Raw genomic sequence first — 15,901 nt, forward strand, 5'->3', positions numbered from 1 at the left:
CAATGCCCCAAATCATGTAGTACAGCTGTTCTGGTGAGGAAAGGACCAAGAACAGCAGCAGCTTGAGTTACCTAAACTGTCTGTACCAGATCATGGTCACCACCACCCCCCTTGCTGCTGCTGCTGCTGTCTTAAGAATTCTTTCTATTTCTAAGAAAGTAGAAAGTATATCAAGTATATCTGCCTTAGGAAATTCTTCTGCAACTGCCAATTGGGGTGGGTGTATCAAAGCAGTACCATGTGCCCATCATACCTTAGCTGCAAGGGAGGCTAGGAGAACCTGGCACTTTCAGCCTCTATATAATGGGAGGCCTCTGATCAAGCCTCATAAGGTTGGGGAATTCCCCAACCATTGGACATTCTAGATGGATAAAAAGAGGGCCAATGTCCACGATACTATTTTTGCTTGTTAGATTTCATTCTGAACTGGCAGTTTCATGTCTAATGGTCACAGCAGCCAGGCTACATTTGACAAGCATCTCCTGGTGTAAAAAAGTCTACCAGATGCAGAAAGTGGGGATAAGGCCATCAAGGAACTTACTATTTAATTAAATAGAAACAGATATATTAGCCTTTATGCCTGCTCAAGTTAATTTCCTTAAACTATACCCTGCTAATAAAATCAATGTGTTTAAATTAATTTATTTGATCCTCAAAATAGTATCTTAAAAACTACCATAATTTTAAGTAATGAATTTCATACTTGTTGACAAGATATTTACCTTTGAGTTTTTTTAATATGTTTATTTATTTGTTTTGTTTGTTTATTTTTGGCTGCGTTGGGTCTTCGTTGCTGCGCTCGGGCTTCTCATTGTGGTGGCTTCTTTTGTTGCGGCACAGAGGCTCTAGTAATTGTGGCACGTGGGCTCAACAGTTGTGGCTCGTGGGCTCTAGAGCATAGGCTTAGCAGTTGTGGCGCACGGGCTTAGTTGCTCTGCGGTATGTGGGATCTTCCCAGACCAGGGCTCGAACCCATGTCCCCTGCATTGGCAGGTGGATTCTTAACCACTGCACCACCAGGGAAGCCCTACCTTTGAGTTTTAAGCCAAATATTTACTCAACAATGTTTTCACTCTTCTGAAATTGCACATAACGCCTGTTGCTTCTAATAGCTGTGTTCATTTCAGTTTTTTAAAGTTAACACATAAAGTAAATCCAGTCACTTCACCTGTTCCCTTACTCTTGATTTCAATTGACAGGTCCGAGGAAGAGGGGATGGCCTGATCCAGGGACAATGAAGATGCAATGTTGAAGAATAAGCTGGAGGAGAGAAGCAACAGGCACCATGGAAAAAACCAAAACAAAGCAAGGTTAGATTTCTTCTATGTCTTGCTTTAAGGTTCAGGATTTAAGAAATGTAGGTTGTGGGCTTGTCTTGCCCTTGTCTCAAAACATGGTAATATGTTAACTTGACTATTCTCATTTCCTTATCATAGTAGAATGACCACGAAGAGCATAGACTTGGTGCTGGGGAAACAGGAAATGCGACATGTATACATACAATTTGAGTAGTTATGTTACTTTTCTTAGCAATAACTTTAGGACTGCCTCAGAACGACCTGCTGAATAAGGCCAAGATACATATTCAACTAACAGACATCCAACACCTCCTAGGCTGGCCTAGAAACATAGGGCTTTCTCTTTTAATCTTTACCATATAGAATCAACCATATAAAAGTAGGTTCTATTATCATCTCCAATAGGTGAAGAAACAGTCATAGAGAAGTCAGGCTACAAACCACAATGTATCAACGTTTGATTCGGGAGCCTGGTCTCTGTTCCCAGGTTCTGGTTCTTGACATTATACCAGGCTGTTGGGACATAGCATAAAATGGGCTAAGTAATCTTTACTCAAGCTTGTGTGGGGAATTTTGGTAACCTCAAACCATCTGGATTTTATAGGGACAGCCCTCAGTGTGTATAAATTCTGGGCTGAGGTTACGTATTATTTATGAACTTAACATACCGAGGCTGGTTCCTCTAAGGAAGGGTTCCCTATACCTGCATGTCTTAGGAGAACAATATACACATTCATACAACCAAATATTTGCAACCAGGGGTTTCATCTATAAACTGCTTGATTCATACAATGTGATTCAATTCATACAATTCATACAAAGGAGATGTAGCTAAGTGGATGAGTAAAAGGCTTCGTGTGGGCCGCATGTTTTACATGGATTGCTTCATCTTTAGAGCCAACCAATGTGATTCCAAAAGGTACATTCTAGGTCAACCTTTTTTCCTCCCTAGGTATAAATGGTTTTTATAACCTACTACTTCCTTTGTGTTTGACCTGTGTTTCACAGTCTCTGGTGTAGACAGTATTGTTTTCTTTCTGCCTGCATCATTCCCAGACCCTTTGCATTGACAGTTCCCTTCTTTCAACCCTCTTGTCCAGGAGGATGGCAAGGTTCCCTTAGCTGATCAGGGCAGTGACAGAAGGGCAAAGTTCAGAGGTTTAGCAAGGATCAGAGGCAGGAGAAGTAAGGGATATTTTACAGAGGCCTCCTGAGAACAATAAAGTGACAACTGAATAGATGCCTTCCTGACTGTGGAACTATCCCCTCAAGTAAACCTCAGTCAGCCCCCAAAATAAGAGAGAGACCCTTCATGGGCATTCCCTTCTGACTATTTAATGATTACTCGTCATTCGGTTTGATTGAGAAACTTCCCCACCACGGTAGAGCATGGTTTTCTACTGTAAGAGTTACATCAGGTAGATATGGTTTGGTCATTAGGTTGTAACATAAAATCACCTACACCAATTTATCTTTTGTTCCGGTTGAATCATTGGCTTCCTGTCATGTAGGCACAGATTTAGGATCCTATAAGTCCCCTTATTCCCTGCATGTGTCTGAAGAGAATAGGGATAGAATGAATTGTGTTGATTAAACAAAGCTCTTTCTCCCTACAGGAGAGAATGAACATAAGCCGATGAATAATCCTTCCACACAGATTTACCAGGTAAAGACACAGATTGTTTTGAGCTCTCCTATGTGTCACAGTGATGACTGTCCTTTACATATAAATGTTTTTAGCACTCATAAAAGCTTCTACATATATCATTGTATTTGTTCACTTAAGGCTGTGGGATAGGCAGGGACGAGAGTACCATTCACATTGTACTTCTGAGAAAACTGATGACTAAAGGACAACTTATCCAGTTTATAAACTACAGCACCACTACTCCCACATCAACGCTGCTTTTCTTCCTGTTGCCTCCATCAACCTGGCCATTACACTGTGCGATAACATTTCAGTCAGAAGGAGTGAGAGGTCTATTTTTCTTAGTTTCTTATTTTAGCAGGGAGAACTGAGAATAAAAGGGGGTTAATATTGCAAGTGTTCAAATACGATAACAGAAAAAAAATTAATCTCTTTTTAAACAATGGGAATAATTTGATTTACAAGGGAGATAAATGTTCTGCAAAATTTTATGTAATATGTTTGCAACAGGAGTCACACTGGGCTGCTTTGGCTCTCTACATAGCATTTCTTGGGCTTCTATCTTCCGCATGTGATTTAAAGTAAATTTCTGTCCTTAAAAATCATAGAGATTATTCTGACATAATTTGTAATGTAAAAGTAGCTTGGGTTAGGGAAACTCATGCTTCTCTCTAGACTTAAGACATTGTTATCTGGAATACATGAGAAGGAAGAAAGAACTGGCAGGGTTTGATGGGGGTTGGGAGAAAAGCTGATTTCAAAGTTGGCTCTAAGGTTTTAAGCCCTGGTAACTAGGAAAAAGAGTGGTCTCCCAAATAGAGATATAGGAATCCAGAGGAGCAGGTAGTTTGGGGGAAATGTAACTTAGATTTGTTGAGTTTAAGTAACAGTAAAGTGAAAATAACAACTTGTTCCCAAAAATATCATGCAAGAGATCATTGCTGTGGACCCAACTAGGGCAAGCCAGCACAAGATTATGAAAACATTTTAATCATGTTGCTCCTAGAACCAGACCAGCAATCAGAAGGGGCGAAGGAAACAGCCTCATTTCAACTAAATGCATATTTATTGAGCAGTTACTATGTGCAAAGTCTTCTGCTTGGCCTAACGGGAGATGAAACAGATGAAACAGACATTCTCATTGATTTTTAAGTGTCCATACAATAAGTAGCTCATACAAGGTAGGCTGTTGGAAGAATTACAACAGAGGTATTGATAAAATTCTATGGAATATTGGGGCTTCCCTGGTGGCGCAGTGGTTGAGAGTCCGCCTGCCAATGCAGAGGACACGGGTTCGTGCCCCGGTCTGGGAAGATCCCACATGCCGCGGAGCAGCTGGGCCCATGAGCCATGGCCGCTGAGCCTGCGCGTCCGGAGCCTGTGCTCCGCAATGTGAGAGGCCACAACAGTGAGAGGCCCCCGTACTGCAAAAAACCAAAAAAACAAAACAAAAAAAATTCTATGGAATATGGACAAGGGATGAATTAATATTGACTGAAGGATTTGGAGCAGGCATTTAAGGACGAGTTGATCATTGGTAAGTGGATATGTGGGAGGGTATTTCAGGCAGAGGGACTAGCCTGAACAAAGGTCTGGAATCCAGAGTGAGTCTTCACTAAGTGCTGATTTGATGCTTTACTTGTCCAAGACCTCCAAAAGCCTTCCCTGCCCACCTCCCCTCTGTTAACATCTGACCTTTGTATGGCATTTGAATGAGTGTGACTATCTCTTTAAACTCAGGTATGATTTAAAGTCTATTATAGATTTTATGTAGGTCACTCCCTGAATGTTGGCTAAATATAGCTGCAGTGGGGGTGGCCTCATTCTCTTATTGTATCACAAATCCAAGTACATCTGTTCACAGAGGAACAAATGAAGCAGTAGAAGTGAAGTTGGCTTATATGACCTCTGTGATCCTGTGATTATAACCCCATCCTTGTTTTAAAAGAATGTCTCCTAAGCCCCAGTCTGTTTACTCCAAGCAACATTTAACCAAAAGAAGATAAAGGAGGAGAAGTAAAGAAGAAGAGGAAGAGGAAGGAGGGATGCAGGGAGAAATTAACTATAATAGGTACAATCTATACTGAAAAGGGAGAGCAAAATATGAAAGTTGAAGTGTTGGGAATTCCTGGTGGTCCAGTGGGTAAGACTGCGCTCCCAATGCGGGAGGCCTGGGTTCGATCCCTGATCAGGGAACTAGATCCCACATGCATGCTGCAACGAAGAAGTCAGCATGCCGCAACTAAGACCCGGCGCAGCCAAAATAAATAAATATTAAAAAACAAAAAAATCCTGTGACATCGAAAGTTGAGGCAACATATGACATTTCAGCCATTTTCTATCTCCTTATTTTATTTTCTCAATAGACTCCCCCATCCTTACCTGACATTATAGTAAATATTAACTTGCTGATTTATTTTTTAACTGTCTGTCTCCTTCTCTAGAATGTAAGCTCCAAGGGCAGGGATTAGTACATTTTGCTCTCTGTGGAACTCTCAGAATAAAGTATAGTGCCTGGAATACAACACATATTCAATAAATATTAGTTGAATGAAAGAATGAATATCGTGAGATGTATATATCGCTTTGAGCCAAGAGGTCTGATGCAGTCATTTAGGCTGGTGCCAAATGGTATTTGGAAAATTGTCTGGTTCTTTGCAAAAGAAAGAAGTGATTCTCAATTCATACTCTAATCAAAATAAACTCAAAAGTGGATGAAAGATTAAATATTTTTAAAAACCATGAAAGTTTAGAATTAGTGAATATTTATTTTGTCTCTGGATGTGAAATGTCTTTTTAAGTAAAAAAGCACTGGAAGAAATCACAAGGGAGGGGCTTCCCTGGTGGCGCAGTGGTTGAGAGTCTGCCTGCCGATGCAGGGGACACGGGTTCGTGCCCCGGTCTGGGAGGATCCCACAAGCCGCGGAGCGGCTGGGCCCGTGAGCCATGGCCACTGAGCCTGCGCGTCCGGAGCCTGTGCTCCGCAACAGGAGAGGCCACAATAGTGAGAGGCCCTAGTATCGCAAAAAAAAAAAAAAAAGAAATCACAAGGGAAAGGTTAGAGAGTTCATCACATCACAATTAAAAATTTTCCCAATGTAAAAATATTTTCAACAAATTCAGAGACAAATAACAAAATTGGAAAAATTCCTACCAAAATATTACAGAGGTTTAATGATGTATAAATAGTTCATAGAATTAATAAAAAGAAAACTTCTGAAACCCCAGTAGAATATGGGCAAAGAATGTAATTTTCCAAAGTAAGATTACAGATGGCTAATAAATGGAAGAAAAGGTTGAAACTCAAAGAAACAATGATTAAAACAAGGAGTATTGGGCTTCCCTGGTGGCGCACTGGTTGAGAGTCCGCCTGCCGATGCAGGGGACACGGGTTCGTGCCCCGGTCCAGGAAGATCCCACATGCCGCGGAGCGGCTGGGTTCGTGAGCCATGGCCGCTGGGCCTGCGCGTCCGGAGCCTGTGCTCCGCAACGGGAGAGGCCACAACAGTGAGAGGCCTGCGTACCGCAAAAAAAAAAAAAAAGGAGTGTTACTTTTTGACTACCTAATTAGCAAATAAAAAAAATACAATAATTAATAGTATTTAGATCTGATGAGTGTGTGTGTAAATTGGTGGAACCTTTTATGAAAATTAATAGTTAAAATGCAGTAAAGGTGTTAAAATGTTTGTACCCCAAATTGGTTCCCTGTTCTTTCGATGGACGTGACCTCCTCAGTAACAGTAAGGTACCATGACCTAAATCAAGTCACAGAAGGCAACAGGAGAATGAGCACTACTATCTCCCAGTTCATTCCAGGTAGCATTACTGTGGACCAGGTGAATCAGTGTGGACACGCTGACTGCTCCTTAGCTTAATATACTTCCTTTTATTTGAATCCAAGTCTGTCCCCTTTCCTTCCTGTCCTTGGTCCACTGCACATGGCCTTCTCCAAGTCCACCCCAATATCTTCTCGAGAGTCACACTGTGTTGCTTCAGCCTTGATTACTTCATTTTGAATATGAATTCTAAAATTATGATTCCATTAACATGAGAAGTGGGGGTCGGGGGTCCCCAATTAAGGCAACAGATGTGGCAACTGCGCAATTTATTTCTAGCTCAACCCTCACACTAATGATTTGAACTCCAGCTGTGTTTTTGCCTCACTTGTAGCGTTAGCAATGTAGACTCTTCAGCTTCCACCAATTATACTACCTATGTTTCATACATCTTGTCTGAGACGTGTTTCTCCAAATACACTAATTTAGGACATTGCACATCATACAGAATGTTTCTAAGAATATACAACCATACTGTTATAACTTTTCAAACCCTCTGGTCAAATATATTTTATATAATTATTAATTAATTAAATATGTTGTCTCCTTCTAATACGGTAGATTGTCCTTTGGGTCAATACAACCTAACATCCTTTGACTCACAGTAATTTCATATTTAGGAATTTATCCTAAGGAAATAACCTGAAATACATACAAATCTTTAAATAAAAAGCATTCTATTCCAATGCATTATTTTATATTGAAAAATTACAAACAACAAAAATTTCCAACAAGGGTAAATGGGTAGGTAAACTCTGGCACATCTATAGGATGGAATATTATATAGCCATTAAAAATACCTACTTAGAAAAAAATTTGAAGGCTAAGGGAAAGGGCTTACAAGCATGTTAGCCAAAAGAAAAAAAAAAGGGAGGGCAGAATCAAAATATATCTTTAGTGTGATTTCAACAATATAAATATCTGCATTTATATTCATAGAACAAATTACAAGGAAAGATGCCAAAATGTTAATCGTTATATTAATGAGATTTGAGGTGACTCTCTTTTTTCTTCTTTATTTTTCTCTGTAATGAAAATAATTTAAGAAAATGAGTTATGTACCCAAAGAAACTCTAACTGAAAAACTATGGGAACCAGTCCTGCAGTAATAGGTTTCATCATCAAAACTGCCATTGAACATTTTCTAGGATTTGTAAGCCCTGTTTGAGCCTCGGTCTCTTTTTACCATTGAGGAATGTTCTTCTAACTCCAGAGACGTTAACTCTGCTAGACCTGTGGTGCATCCAAGGATGGATAAGATAAATTTCCAGCCCAATGGGCTTCACAGCAGCCTCAATAGTGCCCTGTAAGAATGACTTTAAGGATCAACCTCTGCAGGGAGTGTAGACGAGTAGATTTGGGAAATTTACTCTTGACTGTTCAAATGACTCACCTACTTTGTGTTTTAAATCACGGTGTTAAATTAATTGCAATGGATTAATTTGTTGCATTGGATTAATAGACGCCTACAATTAGGAAGTGGCAGCTGGCAGAAAGAACCTGTTCCTTCTGTAGCAGCCGCAATTTAGGGGGAAGCCAAAGCAGTTACCTTGCCATCCTTGCCATCATGTGCTGCTTCAAAATACCTGGGCTTTTGCTCCTGTAGAGCCTTTAGTCAGGTGTTGCAGGAATTTGGCATACCTTGTGGAGATTTCTCAAATCTTGACATTTATGACTTTGCAGAGTTCTCAAGGCACAGGCCCAGTCCCTGAATTTGCTTCATAGCAGCCTTCTGACCTTAATAATGGGACAGAAAGGAAAGAGAGAGAAGTCTGTGTAAAAAACAAGTTGGAACAACTTACATAATTTATGAAAATTTAGTTTGAGGGATCTTTGGTGGAAAAACAAAAAGGGAAGACATTGACTAAAATTCATCCTGAGAAGAGTTAAGAAGCCAAGAAAGTAAAAGAAATTGAGAAACAGAAATTAAGAGCATGAAATAGGAAGAATTCGGACTCCCCTCCCCTATTTCTTTGAGCCTAAGATGCCCTCTGTGGACCGTAGGCTTCGAAGTACAAGTCTTCCCTGCACCTGCCTCCAGTGGGAGCCCGCCTCCAGCGGCAGGATGGAGGGATCATAACCTCTCTAGAGCAGCTTCATGAAAAAATCAACGAGATGAGGAACGTGTTCAACTCGCTGGAGAACAAGGTAGACACCCATTTCTAATCCTGGGGGTGGGCTGCGGGCTGTCAAATAAGAAAGCTGCAGAGAGAGCAGAAAAAAGACAAGTCCATGTCTTCAGAGTATTTTTTTATTCACAAATGAATGGCCAGTTGGTACCAGAAAACCAGTCTGTAGCAGCTAAATATTTTAAGAGCCCCAAGCACCTTAAAAATGACCTGTTGTCTCAGGTGTGTGATTGTATTCACTATGGCATCCGCTCCCTGGCTGATCAGTGGTTGTGAAGCCGTTTATAAAGCAGTAGTGTTACTTCAGTGGCAGGTATCTAGGGAGCTCAAAGTAATACATGGAAAGGAAATGGGCTCGTAGCTCTAAATGGTTTCAGAATTCCCAAAGTCCCTATACAACCTGGCTGTTAGTGAAATGTATTGATAATTTTTTGAGAACTGGGGTTCTAACAGGTGAGGAAAATCCTTTCCCCAGGACCCTGCTGCTTCCTTTTGCCTTCTAGTGAAAACTCCACACATCCACCTAAGGGAGCAGTGAAAATGAAACCTATTTCTGTTGGAAAGTGGTTCCCTTTTTTTTTTTTTCAAGCAGGAAATGTGAGTGAATGTCAGGCTTCCTTCCTTCAATTTTAAAACTTGCCTAGGTTTTGCTTTGATTTTATATGGCCATCGATTTCATTTTGCTCACAGAAGATGAATTTATATAATGAAAATTACCAGATCAAATGTAGTTGATCTGGTGATTTAATCAATCATGACAACTGAATTAGGACATGTGCCGAAATCCATCACAGAGATTAATTAAAATTAAAAATGACTGGAATGAAAAACAGATTGTTCATGTTGTTTCCCAATCTTTCAGCTCCAAACACTTGACAGGGCATGCTTTTTCCCTCAGAATGACCCCTTTGGTTTCTCTTATTTCCCCCTCCTCCTAGCCCTCGAAAGAAAAATTTGTGAAGCACAGTGAACCACAAAACCCTATATTTTGCAAATACGGTGTCGGAAAGTAAGTCATTTTATAATTGGAGATGCCACTGCAATTTGGAACCATTTGGATAATCAGATTCTAAAAGTGTTTAGAAATACACATTTGAAGAAATTTTGTTAAGGTACCTGGACTTTAATTTCCATCCCTTTAAAACAAGCATACTTGGTGGATACTTTTAATTGTAGAATAAACCTTCTAAAAAGTTCTGTTGTAAAAAGCAATCTGGAGCTAAGCATTCCTCTGCTTAGCAGAGTGTAAGATCATAAATATCATGAAAGTAATGTTATCATTATCTTATTGTTATTATTATCTTAACTTTCTGTCTGTTGAAAATGTTTTTTTCATTTATTCAATAAATAAAACTGAACTTTAGAAGTGCTCCATTTTCTCTACATTTGTTTGTGCTTAACTTTCTGGTTTGCTACTTAAAGGGGGAAAAGAATTAAAATTTCTTGAACACATTTTATGTATCAAGCATATGCTGTGGCAGGCACCTTACCTACATTTACTCATTTAATTCTCAAGATAGCCTAGTGAAATGTTATCACAGCTATTTTATGAATGAGGAAACTGCTACAAAGAGGTTAACCAACTTGCCTGAGGTTTTAGTACTTGTAGGAGAGTGCTAGGATTTATACCCTATCTGACTCCAAAATTGACACCCTTTTCATGGTTGGAAGTTGACAATAAAAATCCAGTGTGCATTCCTACACAACTGGGCTTGATGGCTGAAGATAATTCACATCACTATCAATGTGCTGAACTTCTACTGTTGTAGCTATTTCCTGCCACTGGAAATACCATTATCTCCTTTTCCATGATATCATCCAAGAATATTAAAAAAAAACTTATTCCCTTTCAAAGAAATATTCAGATATGCTTAATTATTACTCTTTTTATCGTTTCACTTTTTAAGGAAAAAATATCTGAATTTCTTCAACATCCCTTCTTTCATGGAATTTGAAGAGTTACAGATCAACACTGTCTTTCACACGCATATGTTGCTTTTCAAGTAAATCTCTTTTTAATCAAAAGTGTGAGAATAAATAGTAGCTTGCAGAAGCACTTGCCAACTTAATTAAAATTGCTTGCTTTCTTGTCACTATCAAACTTAAGCATGTGTGATATAAAGAAGATCCTCTTCTTCCTAGATTAATGGGGCCAAGGTTTCCTTAAGTTGTCCAAACTTTAGTCTTCTAGTAAATGAGTTCTGCACAAGTTCAAGAGCCTGATTTCTCAAACAAGAGAAACGTCCGAGGTGTCAGTGATACCATTTATAATAATTTATAGCAAACTGAATTCACTCTTTGTGTATTATTTAGTTGCAGGCTCTAGCCTCTGAACTCAAAACTGGCTTCACAGAAGCAATGCAAGAACTGTCAAGAATTCAACATGGAGAATATGCTTTGGAAGAGAAGGTTAAGAGCTGCAGATGTTCCATGGAAGAAAAAGTTACTGAGATGAAGAATTCACTGAACTATTTTAAGGTGGGCCCCTCTTCTATTTCCCTGCTGAAGAGAGATTCCTGGTTTTAGTAACAGAAATAGAAAACTTGCCTTTTTGCCTAGCAACCAAATACAAGAGTATTCCTCTGACCCATCCACTGATTTTCATGGAAAAATATCTGTATCATGTTTTTACTTTCTTGGATCTCTGTGTTAAAATTAGAAGCTACAATAGAAGTAAAATTGTTATCGCTCATTCATTGATTCAACAAGTATGTATTAAAAGTTTACTGTGTACTAGATATCATGTTATATACTTCTACTTCATACACCAGGTTAAGTACATATCAATTCTTATTTTTTAGGAAGAGCTGAGCAATGCCATGTCAATGATCCAGGCCATCACTTCCAAACAAGAAGAAATGCAACAGAAAATTGAACAGCTTCAACAGGAGAAGCGAAGAGAATCTCGAAAAGTTAAACCCAAGTGAGTATCTGACCAAAAAATTGACCAAAGGCAAACCCATAAGCAATGGCTTGTACAAAGGCACCAGGAACACCTTCCCCACTCTTGGTGTACAGCTGGCCACTGGGCTCCATGGGCTAGCATGTGATGGAGGTTATGCAGCATAAAAGTTGGTTAATACTAAAAATGAATGGTAATAGAAAATGCACTTAATAAAATAGGAAGTTAAATGAAAAGGATGTAAAGTGCCATGTAGAATTTAATTTCAACTGTAAAAACATGTAAAATAACAACTAGAAAGATATATTTAAATTATGACTGTGTTAAGATAGTGGGGTCACCAGTGATTTTCTTTCTTTATTAGTTTTCTGAAATTTCTCTAATACTATTATTTGACTTTGACCATTGAAAATATATTTATGTTAAACATAAAATATATTTATCTCAACCAGGTTGAATCAAGTAAAGCTTCACCAATAAACAGACATAATCCTCATTGTTACATGTTTTAACATTATCAGATTTAAAATAGAAATAATATCTGTGTGACCCTGGAGAATGGTTCATTGTTTTCAGTTGAGGACCTGCTCCTTCCTGCTACCTTTGTGTTGGTTTGCGAAGAGAATGTAAATCATCCCAAGCAAATTGACACCGCTGTAAACTCTGTGAAGATCTTGACCACAGGGAAGCCAGTAACAGAAAAATATGAATATAGATATTACAATTAGAAGGTGATTTGTAGATGTTTGATTTTTTTTCTCCAGCTTTGGTAATGAATCATGCGAACTGCTAGTATTTAACTGTTTTTAGTTTATAAAAACAGCAATTTTGTAGGGTTCAGAAGTTTTCTTGACCTATTCTGAACTTGCTCTCCTTACCCCATCATGTATTAAGATCCTTTGTTGTCCTTCCTTAGGAAAACTCAAAAAGAAGAACATGGCTCACAGGCCGGACCTGCTCAAGCACAAGGAAGTCCTTTCCGTTCCATCAATATCCCTGAACCTGTTCTTCCAAGTGAAGACTTTACAAACCTTATGCCTTCTCAGGCCTATGAAAAAGGTACAGTTTACACATCATACTGAATTAGCCAAGTAGTTCTTCCTTGGTTCCTAGGGCTTAAGTAACGTTGAGAATAGGCTTACATCATCCATCCTTATTAGAGGAAAATGGTGTATTGCTCAGAATTTTTCCTTTTGTAACTGGAATGTAGAAGAATCCAGGGGATCTAAGAGATGGGGAGAGTCTGCCCAATTTTAAAAGATGTTCTTTTGGGGGAAAATACTAATCTGGGTATTCTAAGTTTCAAATGGATTGGAAATAACTTATTGCACAATTATACTATACCAGCCATAGGAGAAAAAATTTTAAAAATTATTCACTCTAATAAATTGCTTTCTTTTCTTCATTATTCTCAATCCTTGTCTCTCTGCATAGACATAAAATTGTGTGTTCTCCTTTTTTTTTCATTCAAGTTTTCACGGATATGAGAAATTCATATCTGCTCTAACTGGCAGGCAGTGATGTCAGTGACAATCTAACTCTGTACTCCCTTTTGTCTGGAAAACTGATCTGGTGTTGTTTGTGGGCTGAAACAGCCACAGGCACATCCCTGATCTGGGATGATGGAACAGATGTTAGAAAATAATTGCATGTGGCAGTACTGAAGAGACTGGCTTTAAAGCGATGTCGTTAACCATGTTCGATTACATGTTTGCTACATCTTTGTATCCTCAACAATGTCTAGCAAGCACCTTACACAAAGGAGCATGAATGTAGATATTAACATTGGATGAATTTTCCTCTTATTCTGGTCTCATGTCAAAAGTCTCCAAAAGAGGCTCAGTGACTTCTAGATCAATTGTAAGCTCCTCAAGGGCAGGACTGGTGGTTTTCTACCCTTATGGCTTAAGAAACAATGTGGCTCATATATTCAAAGACAATAAATGTGCTTTGGATAACTGAATTTAAAACTCCTAATCAAGTGGTTTTTAATAGGTATTAACTTCAAAGTACAGACTTGCTTTTTTATTTTTAGTTTTTACCCATTTGAGTAGTTATTTTAGAGACTCAATAGGTACAGCCTGGGAAAACTCATTTGATCCATCTGGGCAGTGGGTTCATCACAGGTCGTCCTACTTTCTTTGCTCCGTGTCATAGAGAGCATGACCTAAAAGGATGATCTTGTTAGGGAAGAATATAGAATGGACTTGGAAGGTAGAGGTCAGATCAATGTCAAGGCTGGGGCAGCCGACCATGTTCACAAGATAAAAGGTTAAAAGTTATACTTGCAAAGTGCCCAGGTGGATTTAAACTCGCTGTTTGGTGGCAAATTCTCCTTTCTTTCTTGTTATATGGGTATGGCTTATATAACATAGTTTATTCTACTGAGTTGCTACAGAAATTTGGGGATAATGTGCTGTAGTAAGACATTCTGGATATGATTGGTGGTAGGTTATGTTAAAACTCAGGGTCAAAGGACCAAACTTTTAGAAAGGGTTGGCTTACCCACTGTTAATTATAAAATGGTGCCATTGTTATCTACTGACCCCAAATTCAGTATCTTAAAATAGCAAACATTCATTATGTCAGTTTTTCTGAGTTAGGAATCTGTGCACAGCTTAGCTGGGTGCCTCTGGCTCAAGGTCTCTCATGAGGTTGCAGTCAAAGTGTAGCCGTCCCACTACCCTTCCTTCTATCCATCCATCCACTCCAGGCACTGATTTAGGTGGTGGGATGTCATAATGAACAAAACAACAAAAAGTCCTTCCCTCTTGGAGTTCTTGTTCTGAAGGAAGCAGACAATGAACAAGACAAATAAAATATGTAGTATGTTAGATGTGATAAGATGACAAATAAGGAAACACAGGTGTAATTTTAGAGAGGGTGCCAGGTAAAGACCTGAAGGAAGTGAGAAAGTTAGTTTATGGATATCGGGTGGAGGGAAGGGAACAGCCCCAAGGTCCTGGTAGGAACATAACTGATGTGCCCAAGCAATAGCAAGAAGACCAGCAGGGCTAAAGCAGAATGAACAGGGAGACAATAGGAGGTGTGGGTTTTTTTTTTTTTAAAGAAAGAAAAATATCAGGCAGGGGAGGGGGGCAGATATTTCAGGGCCTTAAGATCAATCTAAGATCTTTGGCCTTCGCACTGAAATGAGAAGCTGTTGGAGGGCTAAGCAGAGGCTTGACAGGGTCTGCCTTACATTTTAAAAGAATTGTTCTGGCTCTGCTCAGCATTACCATCCTCACCATCATAGTTACACGATAATTAACTCTTGCTGTGTGCAGTTTAGAAATGTTATCTGATTTAATTCTTAGGGTTATCTATGAGTTAAGTACCACTTATTATATCTTTTTAGAAATGGGAAAATAGTACTTGTCATACTATATTGTAATTCTCTTTTTTCTTTTTTAACTGCTCTGGCTCCCCCAGTCAAAGGTAAGCTCTGTGAGTCTATCCCAGTTCCTAGCTCATAGAAGGTGCCAGTCTATGATAGTGAAATGAATACCGACTGAAAGCTTTCCTTCTTCTGCAGCTCAAGAGGCCAGATCCATGCATGTAGGAGACAGCAATGTGAAGGGAATGATGGGTCCTGGTGAGTGGCTCTTCTCTGAGCTCTTTTTTCTTCTAGCAATTCCCCCCTTTCCCTTCTTCTACCTTCCCTGTTTCTACTCCCTAAGTCCCAAACCAGGCATGAAAGAACCCAAGCGAGGTAAAGCACTATGGTTACTAAGATTCCAAGACGTGTGCTGGACTAGGCTGGTGACTCAGTTAAACCCAAAGACAGAGAAGGGGCAGAGAAGTTTGAGACAAAACCAGTATTCTTGGTTCCTTCGGGCTCATTTTAGTTACCAATGAACTTACACTTGCTGAGAACTCACAGGTGTAGGTAGCATGACATAAGTATTCTGAGGACCACACACCTTATAGTTTATGTAATTTAAAAGTTGTTTATTTAAGAGGTAATTCACTAGAATTTTATAAATTATTTCATCTTCCCTCCCTCCCTTCCTCCTGCCTTTGGGAAACTTACCATCATTAGGGCCAAGAAGGACAAATTCCAAAATAAGACATTGTGTTTGGCACCC

The 15,901-nt window shown here is 39.2% G+C and overlaps 1 protein-coding gene across 2 annotated transcripts in view; it reads left to right on the forward strand.

Moving 5' to 3' along the window:
* Window positions 1-1,285: 1,285 nt before the first annotated feature.
* The window catches only part of ARHGEF33 (Rho guanine nucleotide exchange factor 33), a 44,299-nt gene continuing 29,683 nt past the window's right edge, over window positions 1,286-15,901 (forward strand). For both annotated transcript variants that reach the window (XM_060117876.1, XM_060117877.1), the window contains exons 1-6: window positions 1,286-1,310; window positions 2,915-2,964; window positions 11,225-11,389; window positions 11,713-11,834; window positions 12,730-12,872; window positions 15,349-15,408. In XM_060117876.1, the coding sequence (XP_059973859.1) occupies window positions 1,286-1,310; window positions 2,915-2,964; window positions 11,225-11,389; window positions 11,713-11,834; window positions 12,730-12,872; window positions 15,349-15,408 (565 nt within the window). The remainder of the gene's footprint in view (window positions 1,311-2,914; window positions 2,965-11,224; window positions 11,390-11,712; window positions 11,835-12,729; window positions 12,873-15,348; window positions 15,409-15,901) is intronic.

Source organism: Mesoplodon densirostris, chromosome 14 (genome assembly GCF_025265405.1).
Source record: "Mesoplodon densirostris isolate mMesDen1 chromosome 14, mMesDen1 primary haplotype, whole genome shotgun sequence".
NCBI lineage: Eukaryota > Metazoa > Chordata > Mammalia > Artiodactyla > Ziphiidae > Mesoplodon > Mesoplodon densirostris.